General features: G+C 42.8%; 1 protein-coding gene across 4 annotated transcripts in view; it reads left to right on the top strand.

The window, feature by feature from the left end:
- Positions 1-257: 257 nt before the first annotated feature.
- Positions 258-23,742, top strand: part of LTBP1 (latent transforming growth factor beta binding protein 1) — a 740,867-nt gene continuing 717,382 nt past the window's right edge. For all 4 annotated transcript variants that reach the window (XM_049870392.1, XM_049870391.1, XM_049870390.1 and 1 more), the window contains exons 1-2: positions 258-807; positions 1,831-1,901. In XM_049870392.1, coding sequence (XP_049726349.1) covers positions 350-807; positions 1,831-1,901 — 529 coding nt within the window. In that variant the 5' untranslated portion in view covers positions 258-349. The remainder of the gene's footprint in view (positions 808-1,830; positions 1,902-23,742) is intronic.

Below are 23,742 nucleotides of genomic sequence, written 5' to 3'. Positions count from 1 at the left end.
AGCAGTCCCCGGTCCCGGAGCAGCGCCCGGCACCCTAGGCTCGCCCTGCCGACGCTCACCTTGCACCGCCCGCTCTCCTCGCCCCTCCCCTCCCGGGCTCTGCCTTCCCCACCCCCACGCCCGCCCCCTCCTCCCCGCCACTTTGTGCCGGGGTCTGGGGCCGCTCAGCCTCCACAGAACTTCCTTTCTTGCATCCGTATTTTTCTCCTCCTCACTTTCGCGGGCTCCGGGCAGGTCTTGGGGAACAAGGAGAGCGCGGGGCAGGGCCAGGGCGCCCGCGCCGGGCGAGTCGCTCGGCCGGGGCCGGGGGCCCGAACGCGCGCGGCGAGCGGCGTGGACTTGGGCCGCGATGGCGTGGGCCTGGCTCAGGTGGGGGCTCCTGCTCTGGGCAGGACTGCTCGCGTCGTCGGCGCACGGCCGGGTGCGGAGGATCACGTACTTGGTGCGCCCGGGCCCCGGCCTGGCAGCGGGCGCCTTGCCTCTGGGTGGGCCCCCGCGTCCGCGGACCTTCAACGTCGCGCTCAACGCCAGGTACAGCCGCAGTTCTGCGGGCGCCGGCGCCCCTCTGGAGCGGACCCGGCGCACCAGCAAGCCCGGAGGCGCGGCCCTGCAGGGGCTCCGGCCGCCGCCCGAGCCGGCGCGTCCCGGGGGCCCCGGGGGGCAGCCACAGCCTAAGCCCGGCGGTCACCCGGCGGCCGCCCCGTTCGCCAAACAAGGCAGGCAAGTGGTGCGCTCCAAAGTGCCGCAGGAGACTCGGAGCGGCGGGGGCTCTCGGCTGCAGGTTCAGCAGAAGCAGCAGCTGCAGGGGTAAGCCCACACCCCTCTCTCCCTCTCCTTCCTCGTGCGCGCCGCCCGCGCGGGGATCCGCGGCTTCAGGGCCGCTCCGACCCCTGCAGGGGCCGGGGGCGTCGCGCGCGGCGAGTCTGCTTTTTCCTGCCTGCCTCTGCCTGCCTTAGAGCGCAACCGGAAGAGCGGAGAGCTGGGAAGCCCAGTAACTTACTGAAGATACATTTACAGTGCATTGTTACTGAGCTGCGGGTAACACTGTTTGGGGCGTAACTTGTGCTCCTACCGAACTAGTAGGAGATGTGCATAAACATGAAATCACTACAACTTTATTTCTCAATGTCAATTAAACTGCTCTCTGCGACTCAATTTTAATTTTATTCTAGCTAGTGTTTTGGGGCAGGCTGGCTGTAAAGAACTAGCTCCTGTTTTGTGGCCTAGAACTTTCCAGCAGCCTAGAAATTGTACATTTGGGCTTCCCTGCACCTATGAGGTCTGCTTTCTTTGGGGGGTAGGGGGTGGTCTTAGCAGTGATAATTTTCTGTTGGAAAGTTTCTGGTACAAGGAGCTTGTAAGCATCGTCCCGCGGGGGCGGGAGGGCTCTCACCCCTATTAATCACAGGTTGGGAGTGTGGGGGAAAACTTGTTTACTTGGGTTGTTTCCCCAGGGGTGGTTTCTGGCCTGTGATCTCACCCGTTTTTGGACATCTCTCTGAAACTCAGATTTAATTTAAAATGTGGGCGCAAATCATATACAAAATCAACTTGGCTCTCCTTTAATTTTGGGCTTGAAAACATTAGGATCTTTCTCCCCTCCCGTCTAAGTCTGGGTTATGCAGGCTTTTTTGGTTCTCCTTCTGTTCCCTGATACAGGGTTACCTACCTGGGCAGCTTTGGGTTGGGCATCCTGGGTACCCACTAGGGCTCTTGAATCTAGAGGGGTGAGGAGACAGGATACTGGGCTTTCAGAAATCCCCTGGAAGTTTGAGTTCTTGGACAGAGTGTGTGGCTGCTGCTGGACTCAGGAGTCTTGTTTTGTTTCAGGGTGAATGTCTGTGGAGAGCAGTGCTGCCATGGCTGGAGTAAGGCCCCTGGCTCCCAGAGATGCACCAAACGTAAGTTGGCATGTTCACAGTGGCCTCGGAACAGTAGGCAAAGTGGGGCTGTCCCCATGGGGGATTCCACAGTGGTCACTTGCAAAGGCTAATGCTGACCTGGGGGAGTTGACCTGGAGGAGATGATGTCAGAAATACAATCCATCCCTTACCTGCAACCTTCATTACGTCACAGAAAAGGCTTTGGGTCAGGGCAGTGGTGGTATCAGTGCTACATGCAGCAATGCCTTGTACAGAACCAGGCTGTTCATCCCGATTCCCCAGGACTCAACTGAGGTTTTAATCATTCTGCCACATCTATTAATCAGGAGCTAGGAAAAAAAATTCCGTTGGTTGGTATGGCATTTGGCAAAACCAGTACAGATAATTTATACACAGATACCAATAAGCGAAAAACATTTTTTAAGGTGATAGCAGGAGAATGGGAAATAAGGGTCTCCTTTTTTTTTTTTATTCTGGAATGGGAAACCTTGGTGGCGTAGTGGTTAAGAACTATAGCTGCTAACCAAAAGGCCGGCAGTTCAAATCCACCAGGTGCTCCTTGGAAACTCTATGGGGCAGTTCTACTCTGTCCTGTAGCATTGCTATGAGTCGGAATGGACTCAATGGCAATGGGTTTGGTTTGGTTTTTTGATTCTGGAGTGGAGTCTCTGGGTGGTGCCAGTGGTTACTGTACTTGGCTGCTAACCAAAAAGTTGGAGGTTCCAGTCCACCCAGAGGTGCCTCAGAAGAAAGGACTGTCATTCTACTTCTGAAAAATTAGCCATTGAATATCCTGTGGAGCATAGTTCTACTCTGACACATATGGGGTCACCATAATTTGGAATTGTAACTTGTTTTATTATGGAATAAAACATCAATAGCTTTTAAAGCTTTCTGAAAACAGAGCCTACAATCCTCCATCTTAAAGCCTGATTGCCTCCCAGCATGTACCACTCTAGTCTACCTGCTTCAGAACTGACCAGGGGGTTTCCCTGCTTCTCAAAAGTTAATACACATGCTTAGCAGTGGTTTAGCCTTGGAAAAATTTATTAATGAGGCATATAGGTTTGAGAACATCAGAAAATAATTTCCCCTATGTACTGTGAAGTTAAGGATTAAGTTAGAATGTATTCTGACGCTCCTCTTGACAAGTTTATGCCACATCTGGTGCTAATTGGAAATAAACCTTATTTCCACTTAGAAGAAGTAGAGCCTTCTCAGGTGTTCTCTGCGTACAGCCATTGCCATCTGGATGTGGATTGTAATTGTTCAAAATTTCAGCTGCTTATTAGTGTTTGGCATAATAAATCTAATTTAATACTTTGTCTTATAAATAGTTTGTATTTTAAAATACTGGTGGGTGAATAAAAATATTTTCTAGTACAGTCATTCCAATAAACTTGATGGTTGAAAAATGTCTTCAGTTGTTGAAGAAAATACTGGCTTTAATTTTTAAAAAGGAGGGTCTGGATGGACTGTGATTTGACTGTGAACCACAAGATGTAATGATAGATATGAACTTATTATCAGTTTTATAATCATTGAGCTCAAGCCACTAGATTAGAAATGTTCAAGGTTATAGGTATTTCAGATTAAATCTAAGTTTTTCAGTTCTTAAATTCTTAGAATATACTTTATGGTAGTGTGTCAGTATTTTCCTCAATTTAGACTTGATCAGGTCAAATTACACCTTCCTCCCCTTGTTGCTCCTTTTACTTAAAACTTGAAACTCTTTTTGTAGAGTAGAACTGCTCCATAGGGTTTTCAAGGCTGTGACCTTTGGAAGCAAGCAGATCTGTCTTCCAAGGTACTTCTGGGTGGGTTTGAACCACCAGCCTTTCAGCTAGTATGTAGTTGAGCGCTTAACTGTATATGCTACCCATGGACGTTGAAAGATTAAAACTACAGCATAGGATTTCATAGATGATGGGCAGGTGCTCCTTGATACTTGTTACCCTAAAGCTTTAAGAAGTTTACTTGGCAGATGATGCAACTGGCTGCCTTCTGTAAAGAGGATAATCTCTTCTCATGTTATTTGAGGGATTTGGGGGATCCAAAGATGTTCTTGGATCTGGGAGGTGAGTATACAGATCTTGAGGAATCAGCTCACAGCTTCCTATTTCACTTGTGTTTGTCATTCTGGTAACCCTGCAAGAAAGAGGCTGTGGAATGTAAACCAGTCAAAAAAGTTAGGGTTAAAGTTACTGTAGGGTTTCAGAGGAAGTTGCTACATTTTTTAGTCTGAAAATACCTGCAACATATGCCTTTAGCTTCTAGTTCAAGCTGTTCTTCCAGTTCCTATAAGGTAGCCCTTGGGTGGCACTGAGATCTAAGCAATGCGACATCACTTTCGTTTTTAATAGTTTTCAGCATTTTGAAGATTAATCTTCTTATATTTACTGCTCAGTCTCATAAATTAATTCGGGTCCAAATGCTAGGAACTTAAATTATGACTCCCTTCAGGAATATTTGTGTTTTTAAAAGCTATTCTGGGGGTAGATCAGTGTTCAACAAAAAGTAATGCTGGGTTACTGCTGATACTTTGAAACCTGTGTCTGTGGCTGAGCAGCATAATGCCAGGAAGGTCCCCTGGCCTTGGTTTCAGAAGACCTGAGTTCAAATCCTAAAGGTATTACCAGCTGTGTGGTCTTGGGGAATTCACTTGATTTCTCTGAGCCTATATTTTCCTGCCAAGAAATGACAATACTAAAACCTTGACTACCTTGCAGGATTGTTTCAAGTATCAAGGTGAAAGAGAATGCGTGAAAGCCTTGAAAAAGCTACAAAAGATTTTTAGAGTTTATTATCGGATCAAGCCAAATAAATCCTGTCCCATTTATTTCTTTGCTTATTTTCCCTAATGTTTCCCTAAATCTTTCTTTTTTAATAATGTAGATGTGGATACCTTTTTATATTATAGCTGTAAAGTAGTTTGAATTGTTTTCCACCATTGAACAATTTATTTTAAAGGAAAAATTAAATATTCAATTGTTTGTCTCCAGTTCTTTGTTTAATGGCTTGCTGCTTTGGGGGAAAATGTTCAATTTACAAATGGAAAAATAATTCCTAACACCAAGTTTTGTGATCGTAACTAGTTCAGTTAGTAGAAGAGCTATTTAGATTGCAAAATTAATTGATTTGTGGTCTCTTCTGTCTTTCACTTCCTTATCATAGCTATTGAACAGTTGTACTTGGGTATGGTTTATTACACATATAAATACAAAAACCAATGACATGTGAACATGAAGTTCCCCCTTAGGGTAGTAGTCATTATAAAATGTGCATACACACTTAACTATGTAACCCAGGAAGCCTTCTTTTTGTCACTGTGTTTTGAGGATCCTTTAAAGGGTTAAGCTGAAGATTTTCAGTTTATATAGATCACGTCCAGTTGATGTGAAAACTATTTCTACATAAGAGATTTGATGGGTTCATGTTGTTCAATGTTTCCTTCATCCCATGAAGAAAATAAGGTGCCTGTAGAGCCAGACTGGATTGTTTTTAGTTGGTTGAAACTAAATTTAAATGGGCCATGGGAAAATGCTTCTGAATACTTGAGGTTTAGTGACCCTTAAATTGCCAGTCAGAGATATGTGAAACAAAGAGTTAGCTGACCCACACAGGGCAAAGAATGGATGTGTACATCCTTGGGTGCTGGCTGCCCGGTCCCTTTTTAGAAGTGCTCAATTGCATGTTAGTGTTGCTTTTCCAGACACTTTTTGTGTGTGGGTCTCTAGAAGTTGAAATCATATTACAAGATATGTTAGTCATTAATATTGGGTGAATTAATATTTGGGCAAAACAGATGGTACCATGTTTCTCTTTCCAAAGAGTTCACATTTTGTAGGCGGGCTTTGTGGTTTAGGGATTTTGTCTTTTGAGTAGGGGATTAAACCCGTAATATGTGATATGGCTGCCAACCAAAAGGTTGGCAGTTTGAATCCACCAACTGCTCCTTGGTAACCCCATGGGGCAGTTTTACTGTGTCCTCTGGGGTTGCTATGGGTTGGAATCAATTCAACAGCAACGAGGTTATGTAACATTTTTTGCCTCCCCCCATTTTTGCCTTTTTTCCACTGTCCATACTGAGCCTATTCCCCAATTGGTTCTTCCGATCTTTTTGTCCCCCTCTATAGGGTTGCTGTGAGTTGGAATCGACTCAACGGCAAAGAGTTTGGCTTGGCTCAGGGTAAGTGTGGACCAGAGAGAGACATTAGCAGTGGGCTGGGCTTTAAAGAGGAGACTGGATGAGGGAATGGACAACATAGAAGAATAAAGGAGAGACGAGAGTGAGGCTGGGCTGCAGGGTGGGGTGGACGGAAGAAGCAGATACGAATCCAGAGTGAGTGCGTGGCACGTTGTAGGCCCTTCGTAAATGAATGCATGGATTGTTCTTTCATTATTTAATGGATATCTCTTTAGCTTTTACCATGTGCCAGTTTCTATGAATAGAGGAGCAGTGCAGCCAGCTGTTGGGAGGGCAGGGTCTGTTTTTACTCACTGAACTCATGGCACATCAAATGACTCCTCGTTCTCTCCTTAGCAAGAAACAGAAAATTGATATTCCATTGCTTTTCCATTGGCATTCAGCCTGCACTGCTTTGGAACCCCCTCCCCTTGCCCCCAGAAACCAATCCTAGAAATTTTCTTTAAACTGTATGCAGAGGAGACATAGTCATGTGTACCCTTGGTGCTCAGAGCTGCCGTGGTAGAGATGGCATCTCATCCAGCAAGATGTAATGTGGTAGAGTTCCAGGTGACTGAGACGACTCTCTTGGGCCCTCTCCCGTCCTTTTTGGCCTGGCACTGGGCTAGCCATGCCTTTGAGTTGGGCCCAGAGTGATTACACATTCTTCTTAGGCCTGCTATGGCCATTGACAGCTGGTTTGCCAATAGATCTGCAGTGAGGTTTACCATGGTAGCTGCTGGGAGGGCCTCCCTGGCCCCAGTGCTGGGAGCAGGGGTGGGAAGGTGGGTTGGAAAATCTGTCATATGGCACAGACAGACTGGTGAAGGGAGAGTGACCCAAAGGTCAAGTTCATAGTGGGTTAAATACGTGTTCGCAACACTAGTTAAAATACGCATTTAGGAACCATAAATTCAGTGTTGCGGTAGTACTTAAACTGCATTGTGAAGCCCTTCCCCAGCCTGCTGCTCAGCCAGCACACACCCGCCTCCCTCCTCCTGGCCTGTTTGTTGAAGCTTTTTACTGCCCCGCTAACTTTGCCTTTAGGAAGCCTGACTTGTTGAAAGGACCTTTGACAACTACGGGATTTTGCTGGTTCTGATGTTATTTGTTGTCTTGGATATTCCAAACACACACAGACATGTTTGGGGGCTCCAATTAAGGTTTCTTAAAATGCAGCTTTTGCTTTCAAGGCCTTGCTAGCAATGAATAGAGCAACTTGGAGTGTTAGGGCTGTGCACCACACTTTTAACCCCGAGCAGGATCAGATCAGACATTGAGGAGTTGCTGATGGGGGGGTGGGATGGTAATTTGTGCAGTGCTTTAGTGCATACAGAGAGCGTTTTCTTGATCTTCACAACACTGTGGCGTAGGTGAGACAGGCAGTATTTATTACCCTCTTCCTTGGAAACCCTATGGGGCAGTTCTGCCCTGTCCTGTAGGGACACCATGAGTTGAAATCAACTCGACAGCAGCGAGTTTGGTTTTGGAGTCTGGTGGCACAGTAGTTAAAAGCTATGGCTGCTAACCAAAAGACTGGCAGTTCGAATCCACCAAGCGCTCCTTGGAAACCCTATGGGGGCAGTTCTTCTTTGTTCTATAGGGTTGCTATGAGTTGGACTCAGCTCTACAATGGGTTTGGCTTTTTTTTTTTTTGGTTTCCAAATAAGGAAGTATCTGAGTGGCAAAAACGGTTAAGAGCTTGGCTGCTAACTAAAAGGTGCAAGGTTCAAGTCCACCCAGAAGCACCTTGGAAGAAAGACCTGACGATGTATGTCTGACACATCAGCCGTTGAAAACTCTGTGGAGTGCAGGTCTACTCTGACTCGCTTGAGGTCACCATGAGTCAGAATCCATGCGAGGGCAACTGCTTTTCCAAATTGGGGGAGTACTCAGGCCTCAATCCAGATCTTTGATCTTTTTCATTGTTCTTTCTACTGCTTTAAAAAAGCTGCCTGAATTATTCAGTGCTGTAGCGTTCTCTCTGCGGGTCTTGGTCTTAACTCTTCTGACAGCTCTAACTTACATGTATTGGTTTTCATTGCCTACATGCACTTGAAGATTTCCTAAGGTGTGCATGTGGGCTTGAGAGGTGGGGCACTCAGGGTTGGGTTACCCCTGGGGCACTTTGGAATTTCCCAGTAATGACAGGAGGGTGGGTGGGCAGATGCTGATTGGGCTGCATGCCACACTGCCTATGACTTAAGATCTAACTCGGCTTCTTCCCTAACTCAGGAGCTATGGCTGTGCCAGGGGGTATTAGGAGAACAGAAGAAATTGGCCACATGTTATGCCTCTGGCCATTTTTACTCAGTTTATTTTAAAGTGAGCTGAATCCCTGGAAGAGTTTGTTAAAATGTTCTTTTGACCCTTGAGGGGGCAGGAGAGCAGTGGGATGCAGACCCCAAATTCTCATAAGACCAGACTTAATGGTCTAACTGAGACTGGAAGGACCCCGGTGGTCATGGCCCCCAGACCTTCTGTTGCCCCAGGACAGGAACCATTCCTGAAGCCAACTCTTCAGACGTGGATTGGACTGGACAATGGGTTGGAGAGGGATGCTAGTGAGGAGTGAGCTTCTTGGACCAGGTGAACACTTGAGACTAGGTTGACATCTCCTACCTGGAGGGGAGATGAGAGGGTGGAGGGGGTTAGAAGCTGGCGAAATGGACACGAAAAGAGAGAGTGGAGGGAGAGAGCAGGCTGTCTCATTGCGGGGGGTAGTAATTGGGAGTGTGTAGCAAGGTGTATATGGGTTTTTGTGTGAGAGACTGACTTGATTTGTAAACTCTCACTTAAAGCACAATAAAAATTATTAAAAAAAATGTTCTTTTGAATCAGAATCTTGGAGAGACTCAGGAATTTGTGCTTTTAATAAGCACTCCAGGTGATGCTGATGGAGGTGTCCACACTTCAGAGGAACAGTAATCCAGAAGGAACCCACTCCTTTGTATGGGAAATTAAAGGTCAAGATTAACACTTAACAATTTAGAAACACCTCAAGTCAGGAGCCCTCCAAACATTGGGTTAGCTCAATTTTGGAGAGTATGTATACAAAGATTGCTGGATTTTCTTTAACGAGTTGGAAATGTGCAAACTTGTAGATGACACGTAGGTAATTAGATAAAGTAGTTTTTTAAAAAAAGGTTTAAAATTTTGGAACAAATTGGGAGTTTTTTCCCCTATTACATATTCTATTTTTAGTTATATAATATTTTAAATACACAAATATATAGAAAATAATATATCCAATAGCTACCCATCAAGGTCATGTTTTAAACCCTGCCTGATGTGGTAATTAAGCACAGTGATTTATAGATAAGGGAGAGATTATGGTCTTCTCTGGCTCTAAATGCATGTTTTGCTAATAACATTTCTAGTGTTCTTAGTAGAGAGAAAATGGCATATAATATGTTGGTGTGACACAAATTGGTTGTTTTGGTATTTATGGAAAATACATCAGAGCCGTATTTGTGTGTGTGTATACAAGTACAGCTATTAATTTACGCTGTTTATTAGTATGTATGAAACATGTCATGTAGATATAGTCCTTGGATACTGAGACTCCATGCATACATTGCATTTAGACCCTCTGGCCACCCCCACCTCCCTTGCCTTTCTTGCCTCTCTCTTCTTCCTTCCCTAACTTGCTGTCAGTTTGGCTTGCCCTGACCCAGGGGCAGTGTTGTTCAGTGGTTAGCAGTTTAGTCTTTGGAGTTAGAATGCAGATCTTCTGTGTTGACATTAGAAGTCCCTAGGTGGTACAAACAGTTAACAAACTTGGCTGTTAACTGAGGGACTGGAGGTTCACGTCCACCTAGAGGTACCTTGGAAGAAAAGTCCGGTGATCTACTTCTAATAAATCAGCCATTAAAAACTCTATGGAGCTCATTTCTACTCTGAACACACATGGAGTCTCCATGAGTCTAAATCAACTCAGCGGTGACTGGTTTATCTTTGTCAACACTTCCTTACTGCTTGATTTTGGGCAGATAACTGTGAGACCTGGGATAGGGCTAAGTCACCCCATTCACAAAACATGTCCCCACTGTCATTCAGCGATTGTTGAGGTGTTGAATGGGGTAATATATGAAAAATGTTTGAAGAACAGGGTCCAGGCTCAGCGGTGCTCCACCTACCTGTTTCAGATCGCCTCCTCCTGGGCCTCCCTGTCATTTACACACCTGCATTTATGTCTCAGGTCCCCTGGTGAGAATCATGGCTCCCTCTTCCACATTCCCCGAGTATTCCGATTTCACTCTTCCTCAGCTCTGGGCATGGCCTGGCCACGTGGAAGAGGAGTCTGTGCCCTGGTCAACGTGGGGCTTCTTGAGAGCAGGATGTTCTTTGTGTGGTTTCAGCACTCAGGCTCCGTGCTTTGCCATAGTGGGTCTGCCTCAAAAATGCTAACTGAACTGAACCAGGTTGAGTGAACTAGCATCTCTGATTTTGCTGTGTTGTAAATGCTGTCATCTAAATACTATATAAATCCACTTCTTTTCCTTGTTTACTCTCACTCCTTGGCAACAATTTCCATTCATTTTTCTTTTCCACATTTTCTTTGTGTGCTTCTCCTTGCCCAGCAGACAGGGCTTATTATGACAGCTTTCTCAAGGGCATACCACCTTATTCTGTGCCCTCCTGCTTTCTCTCTGTAGGCAGCCCTGGCATGGCCCAAAGTTTAAGACAACTTTTCCTTTCTCCCTGCCAATTTTAGAATCTTTCTGCTCAACATCATCTCATAGAGATTTGGGACTAAGTAAAATGAATGTTGTATGATTTTCCCTGTAATTTTAGATCCCCAAATACTGCTCTTGGCCAACTACACTATTCCCTGTGGCTTTTTCACTCCACCATATTTGAGTAATATTGTTGGCATGGATGTAAGTAAACAGTTTGTGAAATGTCATTCTTTGTAAATTAGGAGATGGATGGGCTGGTTTTTGAGTACATGTTCTTAGTTCTGCTGAGCCAGAAGAAAGATGAGTTTGGTCAGTGGATGAGAAGACAGATTGGAGGAAGTACTGAGATGTTGATGTGCTTAGTGACAAAAGGGATCAGTTTTTCAGAGGTGAGAGCCAAGTAGTTGAAGGCGAAACGTCAGAGGCATTTTGGTAATTAATTAAGGCAGACTCCTCACAGAGGAGATTCAGTGTAGTCTGTAAAAAGCTACCAGAGGATATCATGATAATAAAGTAAAGAAAACATAATAATAAGGATCCTTTGTCGACTTAAAAATGCTTTTGTTTCTTATAGGATCACTAAACAATTCCAGTCTGGCTTTTAATTTTATACGAACTTCATTTTATTATTACTTTTAATTAACAGGTAGAATCTCCATCCTTTTTCACATAAGTATTTAAACACCATCTCAAGCAGATAGTTACCAATTAGCATTTTCAAAATATCTTTTGTTGTTAAATAAACTCCAACTCATGGTAATCCCGTGTATAACACTGCCCCATCCCACACCATCCTCATGGTCACCAGCAAGCTTGAGTCCATTGTTACCTTCCAATCTAGGAGCCTGTCTTCCTATCAGACAATGTTCTTTATGATTCATAGGGTTAACGGTTAAGTGCTTGGGTACTAACCAAAAGGTCAGCGATTGGAACCCACCAACAGCTCTGCAGAAGAAAAGATACAGCAATCTGCTTGCATAAAGATTACAGCTTAGGAAACCCTATGGGTCAGTTCTGTTCTGTCCCCTAGGGTCGCTTTGAGTTGGAATCGACTCAGTGGCACACAACAACAGCAACAGTTTTTGGAAATACATCACCAGGCCTTTGTCCCTAGTCTGTATTAGTCTGTAAGGTCTGCTGAAACCTGCCCACCATTGATGACCCTGCTGGTGTTCATTGTAAAAACTCTGTAAACTATCTAAGACATATTACCTCAACTTGATAAATTTTTTACTGTATCGATTCAAGGGATGGGAGATTTCTCCCGCTGCCTCTGCCATTAGCTGTGAAACTTCAAGTTAACCCCTCTGAGACTTTTCTTTTTCCCAGCGAATTCAGGTCATTGTTGTGAATACCAGGCTAGCAAATCCTTTTCTTTCTTAACACTTGCATGTTGTATCACAGACATGTTTATATGTCTGGCTTCCCAGCATGAATGTGAGCTCTGTGAGGATAGGGATCATACTGTATATGTATTTTTATCCTTCATACCTGGAAGGCACAAAACAAAACTTTATGGAATCAGTGGCTGAATGGATTCATTTGTTGAACTTTCACCAAGCTCCTGTGTACTAGGTACTGGTGTACAGGAGATGCTAACTATTATAAACTGAAAAAACCCCACCGTCATTGAGTTGATTCTGACTCATAGTGACTACGTAGGACAGAGTAGAACTGCCCTATACATCTTTCTCCCACAGAGCAGTTGGTGCATTTGAACCACTGACCTTTTGGATAGCAGTGGAGCACTTAACCACTGTGTTACCATGGCTCCTTGGTAAAGTAGTATACAGAAAATAAAACAGAGTAATAGGCTAGAGAGTGTTGGTAGTGGGGGAGAGTGGTCAGGGAAGGTCTGTGTGAGGAAGTGACATGAAAGAGCTATGTGATATGAAAGGGCCTGAGGAAGATCATTTCAGGCTAATAGAACAGATAGTGGAAAGGGCCTGGTAGGAACAGGCCTGGCCTGTTGCAGGAACAGCGAGAAGGTCAGTATTGTTAGGTTGTCATTGAGGGCTAGGGTAATAGGTGATAACAGAAAAGGGAGACAGGCTGGATCCCAAGTTAGTTCTTATAGGCTGTGTAAGGAAATTCATAAGATCATAAGAGGACCATACACTTTATAAATGAAAGTGGATTTTACTATTAAGGACTACAATAGAAGATACACTTTGGTATTTATCAGCATTTTTCTGTAAGGCATGGAAAAATTAAGTTTTATGTAGAAAATTCTTTAAATCGTCTTTGTTACTTTTTTTTTTTTTTTTATAAATGAGAAAACTGCATATAGAACAGTGAAGTGACTTACCCTAGGCCACACATAGTTATTGTCATAACCTGATACCTGCATGGTGCCCAGATTGCCAGACCTGTCCTGTGCTGATTGGACCTTCCCCGCCACATGCCTCTGCTGAAGTCTCAGAAAGAGGCTGACTTAAGGCAAAAGTTTGAGAGTTAAAAAAGAAAAGTCCCTAGTCATGGCCTGGTAAAAGACAGATTAGTGGGGATCCTCAGGTGGTACTAGAATTAAAAAAAATAACATTTTAAATCCTTTAAAAACTAATAATAAAAACCTTAATCTGATGATCATAGAAGATATGCAGGGAGTAATTACGGTGTATTAAAGTGACATTTTAACTTTTTCAAAATATGTTTGAATGCTGTTCTGAGGTTTTGTCAGTCCCTCCTGGCATCTAATTTAGAAATCAGGTTAACCCAGAGAAGCTGAGGCTGCCTTAGGTCTCCACAGCCTCTGCTGAGTGTCTTGGGTGTCATTCACCTTCTCTGGGCTCTTTGGCTCTTGTTGGTAAAAAAATAATAATGCCTGTCAGCCATCTCCCCTTTTGTAGTAAAAAATCAAATAAAATGATTCTCTGGGCTCTTTTGCTCTTGTTGGTAGGTGAGGATAATAGTACCTGTCAGCCATCTCCCCTTTTGTAGTAAAAAATCAAATAAAATGATTCTCTGGGCTCTTTGGCTCTTGTTGGTAGGTGAGGATAATAGTACCTGTCAGCCATCTCCCCTTTTGTAGTAAAAAATCAAATAAAATGAGGTTCATAAAAACGCTTCATGGAAGAGCCATATAAACATAAGGTGATATCATTAATAGGGGTTTTCTAGTTGTTTGGTGAAACATTTTTAGTTGTTTGTGGAAAATTGTTCTAAATGTGTTGGTATATTTCTTGCTTTGAAAAATAGAATGCCTAATGTGCTTTAATGGGTTTTAGATGATTAAAGATCTGGTGTCTCAGGCCTTTACATTAATCGTCAAGTTTATTGATGGTTTGTGGTGTCTGAGACTCCTCCTGGAAGCTGGTTTGAAAATAAGCAAAATACCTTAACACTGCCTCCCCCCCTGCCGCCCCCGTGATTTGCCTTATTCTCTTAAAAGTAGAGTGTAGGAAAGGAAAAAAAAAAATCCTTCTTTGGAGAGAGCTCTGTTTCTTTCTTTCTCCTTACGATAGTGAAAAGATTATATTAACAGTCCAAAATTGTTAGCAGTTGGAGGCAAAGTGATACAGATCCTACGTAAATTCAGGAGACCTGGTAATGTAGTGGTTAAGAGTTACTCCTGCTAACCAAAAGGCTGGCAGTTTGAATTCACCAGCTGGTCCTTGGGAACCCTGTGGGGTGGTTCTCCTCTGTCCTATAGGGTCACTATGAGTTGGAATTGACTTGATGGGAATGGGTTTGGTTTTTTGGCTAGGTAAATTAAAGGCAGGGACTGTGTTTTTGTTTTACTTTTTATCCATTAAGAAGTTGACCTACACAGCAATAGACCCTAAGTGAGGTTTCTTGATTAATAAGGATTACAAGTCACATTATGTGTCTGAGTGAAAGATCAGCTGAAATTCTTTTAAATTAATGGAAAGTGAGATTATGCTATTAAACAGTTCTGTTTGTTACAAGAGAATGTATAGAGAACCAACTTCCCTGTGTAACAATTTGTAATGCTCAGATTTGAGTTTTAAGCCCTTTCTCTGGTAACATTTCCTCATTCCTTCCTTTAATGCAGCCTGGCTTAATGGCATTTCACAGAGCTTTAGCTCAAAAGTGTGGTCCTGGAATTTGAGCAGCAGTATCACTTGGGAAAGAAGCTTGGGAACTTGTTAGAAATGCAGTTTCTCAGGCCCCACTACAGACGTACTGAATCAGGAACTCTGGTGATGGGCCCAGCAATCTGTGTTTTCTTAAGCCTTCCGTGGGATTCTGATACAGCAGGAGATCCATTGCCTCCTCCATGCCTCGCCCCCTTCAGAGATGAGTGTATATGAGGTTGGGGCAGGGGGAGAGGGGTGAGGAGTAGGTCTGAAAAAGGAGTCTGCTCCTTTGGGCTCCAGGCCTTGGGGATTAGAGGCTTATGTTTTCTCTTCCCTCCCCTCATTTCTGCTTAAGAATGAGTTTAACCAGACTAGTTGCCGTTGAGTGAATTCCGACTCATGGCAACCCCATGTGTACCAGGGTAGAACTGTGCTCTTTTTATCCCCCAAGTTATTTATTTATTCTAAATTTTATTTATTTTGTTGTTGTTGAGACTATACGCAGCAAAACATACACCAATTCAGCAGTTTCTGCGTATACAATTTGGTGATACTCGTTACATTCTTCGAGTTGTGCATCCATTCTCACCCTCCTTTTTTGAATTGTTCCTCCCTCATTAACATAAACTTACTGCCCCACAAGATTCCTATCTAAAAAAAAAAAAAAATTCGAAGAGTGGGAATTTCCCAACACCTAATTATGCTCATGCAGAACCTGTACATGGACCAAGAGACAGTTGTTCAAACAGAACAACGGGATACTGCATGGTTTAAAATCAGGACAGGTATGCGTCAGGGTTGTCTTTTTACCATACTTGTTCGATCTGTATGCTGAGTAGATAATCCGAGAAACTGAACTATATGATATATAATCAGTATCAGGATTAGAGACAGACTCATTAACCTGTGATATGCAGATGATACAACCTTGCTTGCTGAAGGTGAAGAGGACTTGAAACAGATGAATATCAAAGACTACAGCCTTCAGTGTGGATTACACCTTATATAAAAAAAAAAAAACTTTTTTATAAAGAAAACAAAAATCCTTACTACTGGGCTAGCAAGCAACATCATGATAAACAGACAAAAGATTGAAGTTGTCAAGGATTTCATTTTACTTGAATCTGCAGTCAACACCCATAGAAGCAGTAGTCAAGAAATCAAATGACATATTACGTCAGGAAAATCTGCTGCAAAAGACCTTTGAAGAGGTTAAAAAGCAAAGATGTCACCTGAGGACTAAGGTGAGTCTGACCTAAGCCATGGTATTTTCAATATCTTCATATGCATGCAAAAGCTGGACAATGAATAAGTAAAACCGAAGAAAAATTGATGCCATTGAATTATACCATTGTCAAAGAATACTGAATATACCATGAACTGCTGGAAGAATGAACAAATCTGTTTCAGAAGAAATACAGTCAGAATGCTTCTTAGAAGCGAGGATGGCGAGACTTTGTCTCACTTTCGGTGTGTTAACAGGAGGGACCAATCCCTAGAGAAGGCCATAATGCTTGATAAAGTACAGGGTCAGTGAAAAAGAAGAAGACACTCAACAAGATGGATTGACACAGTGACTGCAACAGTGGACTCAAACACAGTAATGACTGTGAGGATGGCGCAGGACTGGGCATTGTTTCGTTCTGTTTTACATAGGGTGGCTATGAGTTGGAGGCAACTCAGTGGCACTGAACAACAACAAGAACTACAAGGTTTGAAGATCATCTCAGGGCAATAGTTTCAGGGATTTATCCACCCTCCATGGTTCCAGGAAGTGTAGAGTCCATGAGACTTTGAAATTCCGTTCTGCATTTCCCCCCCTTTGATCAGGATTCTTGTATGGAATCTTTGATTAAAATGTTCCATAATGATAGCTGGGCACCATCCAGTTCTTCTGGTCTTATGGCAAAGGAGACAGTTGTTCCTGGAGGCAGTTAGTCATGTATTCTATATCCTCCTTCTATTCTTGACTCTTCTTCCTTTGTTGCTCCAGGTGAGTACAGACCAATCATTCTGCCTTGGATGGCTGCTTGCAGGCTTTTAAGACCCCAGGCACTACGCAAAGAACTAGGAGGTAGAACAGAAGCACTGGACACATTGTTAGGCCAAATTAATGGAGATGTCCCATGAAACCATGACCTTAACCCTCCAAACCAAGGAACCAAATCCCAGGAGGTGTATGGTTGTACATAAACACCCTCAGCAGCTACTTTTTTTTGTTGGTGTTATAAATATATCTATCACACAAATTTTGCCAATTCAACTTTTTACAAGTGTACAACTGACAGCAACTACAACAGTGGGCTGTGCATTGCTACCCTTAATCAATGCAATTTTTCTATCACTGTCAACCCCCATTTTCCTCCTCCCTCCCATCCCTGGTAACCACTAATAAACTTCGGTCCATATACATTTGCCTTTTCTTGTCTTTTCATATAAGTGAGGTCATCCCATATTTGTCCTTTTGTGATTGGCTTATTTCGCTTAGCATAATGTCCATCCATTGGTAGTTTAATAGTGTGTTTAAGTTCTATATGTTTGTGTATTTTCCAGGTTCCTTTCTGCTGTTGATTTCTAGGTTCAGTTCATTGTGGTCAGAGAAAATACTTTGTATGATTTCAGACTTTTAAAATTTATCAAGACTTGCTTCGTGACCTAAAATTTAGTCCATAGGGTTCTAAATGGCTGATGTTTCAGAAGTAGATCAATGGGACGTTCTTCCATGGCATCTGTAGTAGATTAATTACTTTTGCGTGTGATCTTTCTAGCCATGGTCTTGTAACTCCGACCCAAGTGATTGTGTGATAGGGTAATTTTAGCCTTCCGAAGGGATCAGTCAGATTTGCCTTAAAAGAGAGCCAATTCTAGAACAGAGAGGAGGAGTCTACCACCATGGAAGTAGAGACAAACAGGAGAGACCCAGCAGCAGAGACCAGCAGGGAGAGATGGCATGGTGGGTCTCCTGGCCCACAGAGAGAGCAAGCTGAATGTCTTTGGGTAGAGACTGAGGGCCAGGAAGAGGAGGGCCTATGAGCACCACTGGAAAGAGACTATCCTGATGAAGGAACTGTATCTTGAGTGTTCCTCCCTGATAAACCCCATAATTGTATGGTCTGTGAGTTCTGTGTGGCCATTGCAGTGAATTATCGAACACAGGTGTCAGAATTAGGAAAGATGGTGGAGAGGAGAGCTTGTCTGGACTCCACCTCATTGGAGTCAGCCTTGCGCTGTTGATCTTGGTTTTCCTTCTCCCATGTGGGTTGGATAAGGTCAGATACTGCCCCCACGCTGTTTTTATATCCCTCTGGGTGGACTCGAAATTCCAGCCTTTTGGTTAGCAGCTGAGTACGTCCATTAACCATTTGATCATCCAGGTACACCTAAGGATGAGTTTATGTGTACAAAACTCAGTGAAATGAACCAGTTTTCTCAGTCTCAGATGATGACCCTGGAACTTGACTTAGTGTAGCCATCCGTGCATATTACACACTCTGTACCATATGCTTATTAAGGACACCCAGAGACATATTTGCTATCCTGTGACTTTGCTTTTAAAATGTAAGGTTTATACCGTTAGGCCTTCTCATTTCTGTTCAGTACTTCTACATGGAAGATACTTTACCCATGTTTCTTCACATTTTTTAAAAAATAATTTTTATTGTGCTTAAAGTGAAAGTTTACAGATCAAGTCAGTCTCTCACACAAAAACCCATATACACCTTGCTATACACTCCCAATTACTCCCCACCTAATGAGAAAGCCTGCTCTCTCCCTCCACTCTCTCTTTTTGTGTCCTTTTCGCCAGCTTCTAACCCCTTCCACCCTCTCATCTCCCCTCCAGGTAGGAGATGTCAACCTAGTCTCAAGTGTCCACCTGATCCAAGAAGCTCACTCCTCACCAGCATCCCTCTTCAACCCATTGTCCAGTCCAATCCATGTCTGAAGAGTTGGCTTTGAGAATCGTTCCTGTCCTGTGCCAACAGAAGGTCTGGGCGACATGACCACCGGGGTCCTTCTAGTCTCAGTCAGACTATTAAGTCTGGTCTTATGAGAATTTGGGGTCTGTTTTTTTTTTATTCCACTGCTTTCCTGCTCACTCAGGGGTTCTCTGTTGTGTTCCCTGTCAGGGCAGTCATTGGTTGTAGCCGGGCATCATCTAGTTCTTCTCGTCTCAGGATGATGTAGTTACTGGTTCATGTGGCCCTTTCTATCTCTTGGGCTCGTAATCACCTTGTGTCCTGTGTTCTTCATTCTCCTTTGATGCAGGTGGGTTGAGACCAATCGATGAATCTTAGATGGCCACTTGCTAGCGTTTAAGACCTCAGACTCCGCTCTTCAAAGTGGGATGCAGAATGTTTTTTTAATAGATTTTATAATGCCAGTTGACTTAGATGTCCCCTGAAACCATGGCCGCCAGACCCCTGCCCCTGCTATGCTGGCCTTCGAAGCATTCAGTTTATTCAGGAAACTTCTGTGCTTTTGGTTCAGTCCAATTTTGCTGACCTCCCCTGTATTGTGTGCTGTCTTTCCCTTCACCTACAGTAGTTCTTATCTACTATTTAATTAGTGAATACCCTTCTCCCACCCTCCCTCCCCTTCCCCTCTCGTAACCACAAAAGAATGTGTTCTTCTCAGTTTAAACTGTTTCTCAAGTTCTTATAATAGTGGTCTTATACAATATTTGTCCTTTTGCAACTGACTAATTTCACTCAGCATAATGCCTTCCAGGTTCCTCCATGTTATGAAATGTTTCACAGATTCCTCACTGTTCTTTATCAATGTGTAGTATTCCATTGTGTGAATATACCATAATTTATTTATCCATTCATCCGTTGATGGGCACCTTGGTTGTTTCCATGATTTGCCATTGTAAACAGTGCTGCAGTAAACATGGGTGTGCATATATCTGTTCGTATTAAGGCTCTTATTTCTCTAGGATATATTCCAAGGAGTGGGATTGCTGGATGGTATGGTAGTTCTATTTCTAACTTTTTAAGGAAGCACCAAATCGATTTCCAAAGTGGTTGTACCATTTGACATTCCCACCAGCAGTGTAGAAGTGTTCCAAACTCTCCACAGCCTCTCCAACATTTATTATTTTGTGATTTTGGATTAATGCCAGCATTATTGGAGTGAGATGAAATCTCGTTGTAGTTTTGATCTGCATTTCTCTAATGGCTAATGATCGTGAACATTTCATCATATATCTGTTAGCTACCTGAATGTCTTCTTTAGTAAAGTGTCTATTCATATCTTTTGCCCATTTTTTAATTGGGTTATTTGTCTTTTTGCAGTTGAGTTTTTGCACTATCATGTAGATTTTAGAGATCAGCTGCTGGTCAGAAATGTCATAGCTCAAAACTTTTTCCCAGTCTGTAGGCAGTCTTTTTACTCTTTAGATGAAGTCTTTGGATGAGCATAGGTGTTTTTTTTTTTTTTTTACCCAGTCACCTAGTTTTTCTTCTACATTCTTAATAATGTTTTCTATACTGTTCATGCCATGTATTAGGGCTCCTAACATTGTCCCTATTTTTTCTTCCATGATCTTTATCGTTTTAGGTTTTATATTTAGGTCTTTGATCCATTTTCAGTTAGTTTTTGTGCATGGAGTGAGGTATGGCTCTTGTTTCATTTTTTTTTTTTTTATTAACTTTTATTAAGCTTCAAGTGAACGTTTACAAATCCAATCAGTCTGTCACATATAAGTTTACATACATCTTACTCCGTACTCCCAGTTGCTCTCCCCCTATTGAGTCAGCCCTTTCAGTCTCTCCTTTCGTGACAATTTTGCCAGCTTCCCTCTCTCTCTATCCTCCCATCCCCCCTCCAGACAAGAGTTGCCAACACACTCTCAAGTGTCCACCTGATATGATTAGCTCACTCTTCATCAGCATCTCTCTCCCACCTGCTGACCAGTCCCTTTCATTTCTGATGAGTTGTCTTCAGGGATGGTTCCTGTCCTGTGCCAACAGAAGGTCTGGGGAGCATGGCCGCCGGGATTCCTCTAGTCTCAGTCAGACCATTAAGTATGGTCTTTTTATGAGAATTTGGGGTCTGCATCCCACTGATCTCCTGTTCCCTCAGGAGTTCTCTGTTGTGCTCCCTGTCAGGGCAGTCATCGATTGTGGCCAGGCACCAACTAGTTCTTCTGGTCTCAGGATGATGTAGGTCTCTGGTTCATGTGGCCCTTTCTGTCTCTTGGGCTCTTAGTTGTCGTGTGACCTTGGTGTTCTTCATTTTCCTTTGCTCCAGGTGGGTTGAGACCAACTGATGCATCTTAGATGGCCGCTTGTTAGCCTTTAAGACCCCAGACGCCACATTTCAAAGTGGGATGCAGAATGTTTTCATAATAGAATTATTTTGCCAATTGACTTAGAAGTCCCCTCAAACCATGTTCCCCAGACCCCCGCCCCTGCTCCGCTGACCTTTGAAGCATTCATTTTATCCTGGAAACTTCTTTGCTTTTGGTCTAGTCCAATTGAGCTGACCTTCCATGTATTGAGTGTTGTCTTTCCCTTCACCCAAAGCAGTTCTTATCTACTGATTAATCAATAAAAAACCTTCTCCCTCCCTCCCTCCCCTCTTCGTAACCACAAAAGTATGTGTTCTCAGTTTTTACTATTTCTCAAGATCTTATAATAGTGGTCTTATACAATATTTGTCCTTTTGCCTCTGACTAATTTCGCTCAGCATAATGCCTTCCAGGTTCCTCCATGTTATGAAATGTTTCACAGATTCCTCACTGTTCTTTATCGATGCGTAGTATTCCATTGTGTGAATATACCACAATTTATTTACCCATTCATCCGTTGATGGACATCTTGGTTGCTTCCAGCTTTTTGCTATTGTAAACAGAGCTGCAATAAACATGGGTGTGCATATATCTGTTTGTGTGAAGGCTCTTGTATCTCTAGGGTATATTCCGAGGAGTGGGATTTCTGGGTTGTATGGTAGTTCTATTTCTAACTGTTTAAGATAACGCCAGATAGATTTCCAAAGTGGTTGTACCATTTTACAGTCCCACCAGCAGTGTATAAGAGTTCCAGTCTCTCTGCAGCCTCTCCAACATTTATTATTTCGTGTTTTTTGGATTAATGCCAGCCTTGTTGGTGTGAGATGGAATCTCATCGTAGTTTTAATTTGCATTTCTCTAATGGCTAATGATCGAGAGCATTTTCTCATGTATCTGTTGGCTGTCTGAATATCTTCTTTAGTGAAATGTGTGTTCATATCCTTTGCCCACTTCTTGATTGGGTAGTTTGTCTTTTTGTGGTTGAGTTTTGACAGAATCATGTAGATTTTAGAGATCAGGCGCTGGTCGGAGATGTCATAGCTGAAAATTCTTTCCCAGTCTGTAGGTGGTCTTTTTACTCTTTTGGTGAAGTCTTTTTTTAGATGAGCATAGGTGTTTGATTTTTAGGAGCTCCCAGTTATCTGGTTTCTCTTCATCATTTTTGGTAATGTTTTGTATTCTGTTTATGCCTCGTATTAGGGCTCCTAATGTTGTCCCTATTTTTTCTTCCATGATCTTTATCGTTTTAGTCTTTATGTTTCGGTCTTTGATCCACTTGGAGTTAGTTTTTGTGCATGGTGTGAGGTATGGGTCCTGTTTCATTCTTTTGCAAATGGATATCCAGTTATGCCAGCACCATTTGTTAAAAAGACTATCTTTTCCCCAATTAACTGACACTGGTCCTTTGTCAAATATCAGCTGCTCATACGTGGATGGATCTATGTCTGGGTTCTCAATTCTGTTCCATTGGTCTATGTGCCTGTTGTTGTACCAGTACCAGGCTGTTTTGACTACTGTGGCTGTATAATAGGTTCTGAAATCAGGTAGAGTGAGGCCTCCCACTTTCTTCTTCTTTTTCAGTAATGCTTTGCTTATCCGGGGCTTCTTTCCCTTCCATATGAAATTGGTGATTTGTTTCTCTATCCCCTTAAAATACGACATTGGAATTTGGATCGGAAGTGCGTTGTATGTATAGATGGCTTTTGGTAGAATAGACATTTTTACTATGTTAAGTCTTCCTATCCATGAGCAAGATATGTTTTTCCACTTAAGTATGTCCTTTTGAATTTCTTGTAGTAGAGCTTTGTAGTTTTCTTTGTATAGGTCTTTTACATCCTTCGTAAGATTTATTCCTAAGTATTTTATCTTCTTGAGGGCTACTGTGAATGGTATTGATTTGGTTATTTCCTCTTTGATGTTCTTTTTGTTGATGTAGAGGAATCCAAGTGATTTTTGTATGTTTATTTTATAACCTGAGACTCTGCCAAACTCTTCTATTAGTTTCAGTAGTTTTCTGGAGGATTCCTTAGGGTTTTCTGTGTATAAGATCATGTCATCTGCAAATAGTGATAACTTTACTTCCTCCTTACCAATCCGGATACCCTTTATTTCTTTGTCTAGCCTAATTGCCCTGGCTAGGAGTTCAAGTACGATGTTGAATAAGAGTGGTGATAAAGGGCATCCTTGTCTGGTTCCCGTTCTCAAGGGAAATGCTTTCAGGTTCTCTCCATTTAGAGTGATATTGGCTGTTGGCTTTGCATAGATGCCCTTTATTATGTTGAGGAATTTTCCTTCAATTCCTGTTTTGCTGAGAGTTTTTATCATAAATGGGTGTTGGACTTTGTCAAATGCCTTTTCTGCATCAATTGATAAGATCATGTGGTTTTTATCTTTTGTTTTATTTATGTGATGGATTACATGAATGGTTTTTCTGATATTAAACCAGCCTTGCTTACCTGGTATAAATCCCACTTGATCATGGTGAATTATTTTTTTGATGTGTTGTTGGATTCTATTGGCTAGAATTTTGTTGAGGATTTTTGCATCTATGTTCATGAGGGATATAGGTCTGTAATTTTCTTTTTTTGTAATGTCTTTACCTGGTTTTGGTATCAGGGAGATGGTGGCTTCATAGAATGAGTTGGGTAGTATTCCATCA

Source organism: Elephas maximus, chromosome 26 (assembly GCF_024166365.1).
Source record: "Elephas maximus indicus isolate mEleMax1 chromosome 26, mEleMax1 primary haplotype, whole genome shotgun sequence".
In the NCBI taxonomy this organism is placed as follows: Eukaryota; Metazoa; Chordata; class Mammalia; order Proboscidea; family Elephantidae; genus Elephas; species Elephas maximus.
The sequence above is the reverse complement of the archived record's forward strand: the minus strand, read 5'-3'. Positions and strand labels throughout refer to the sequence as shown.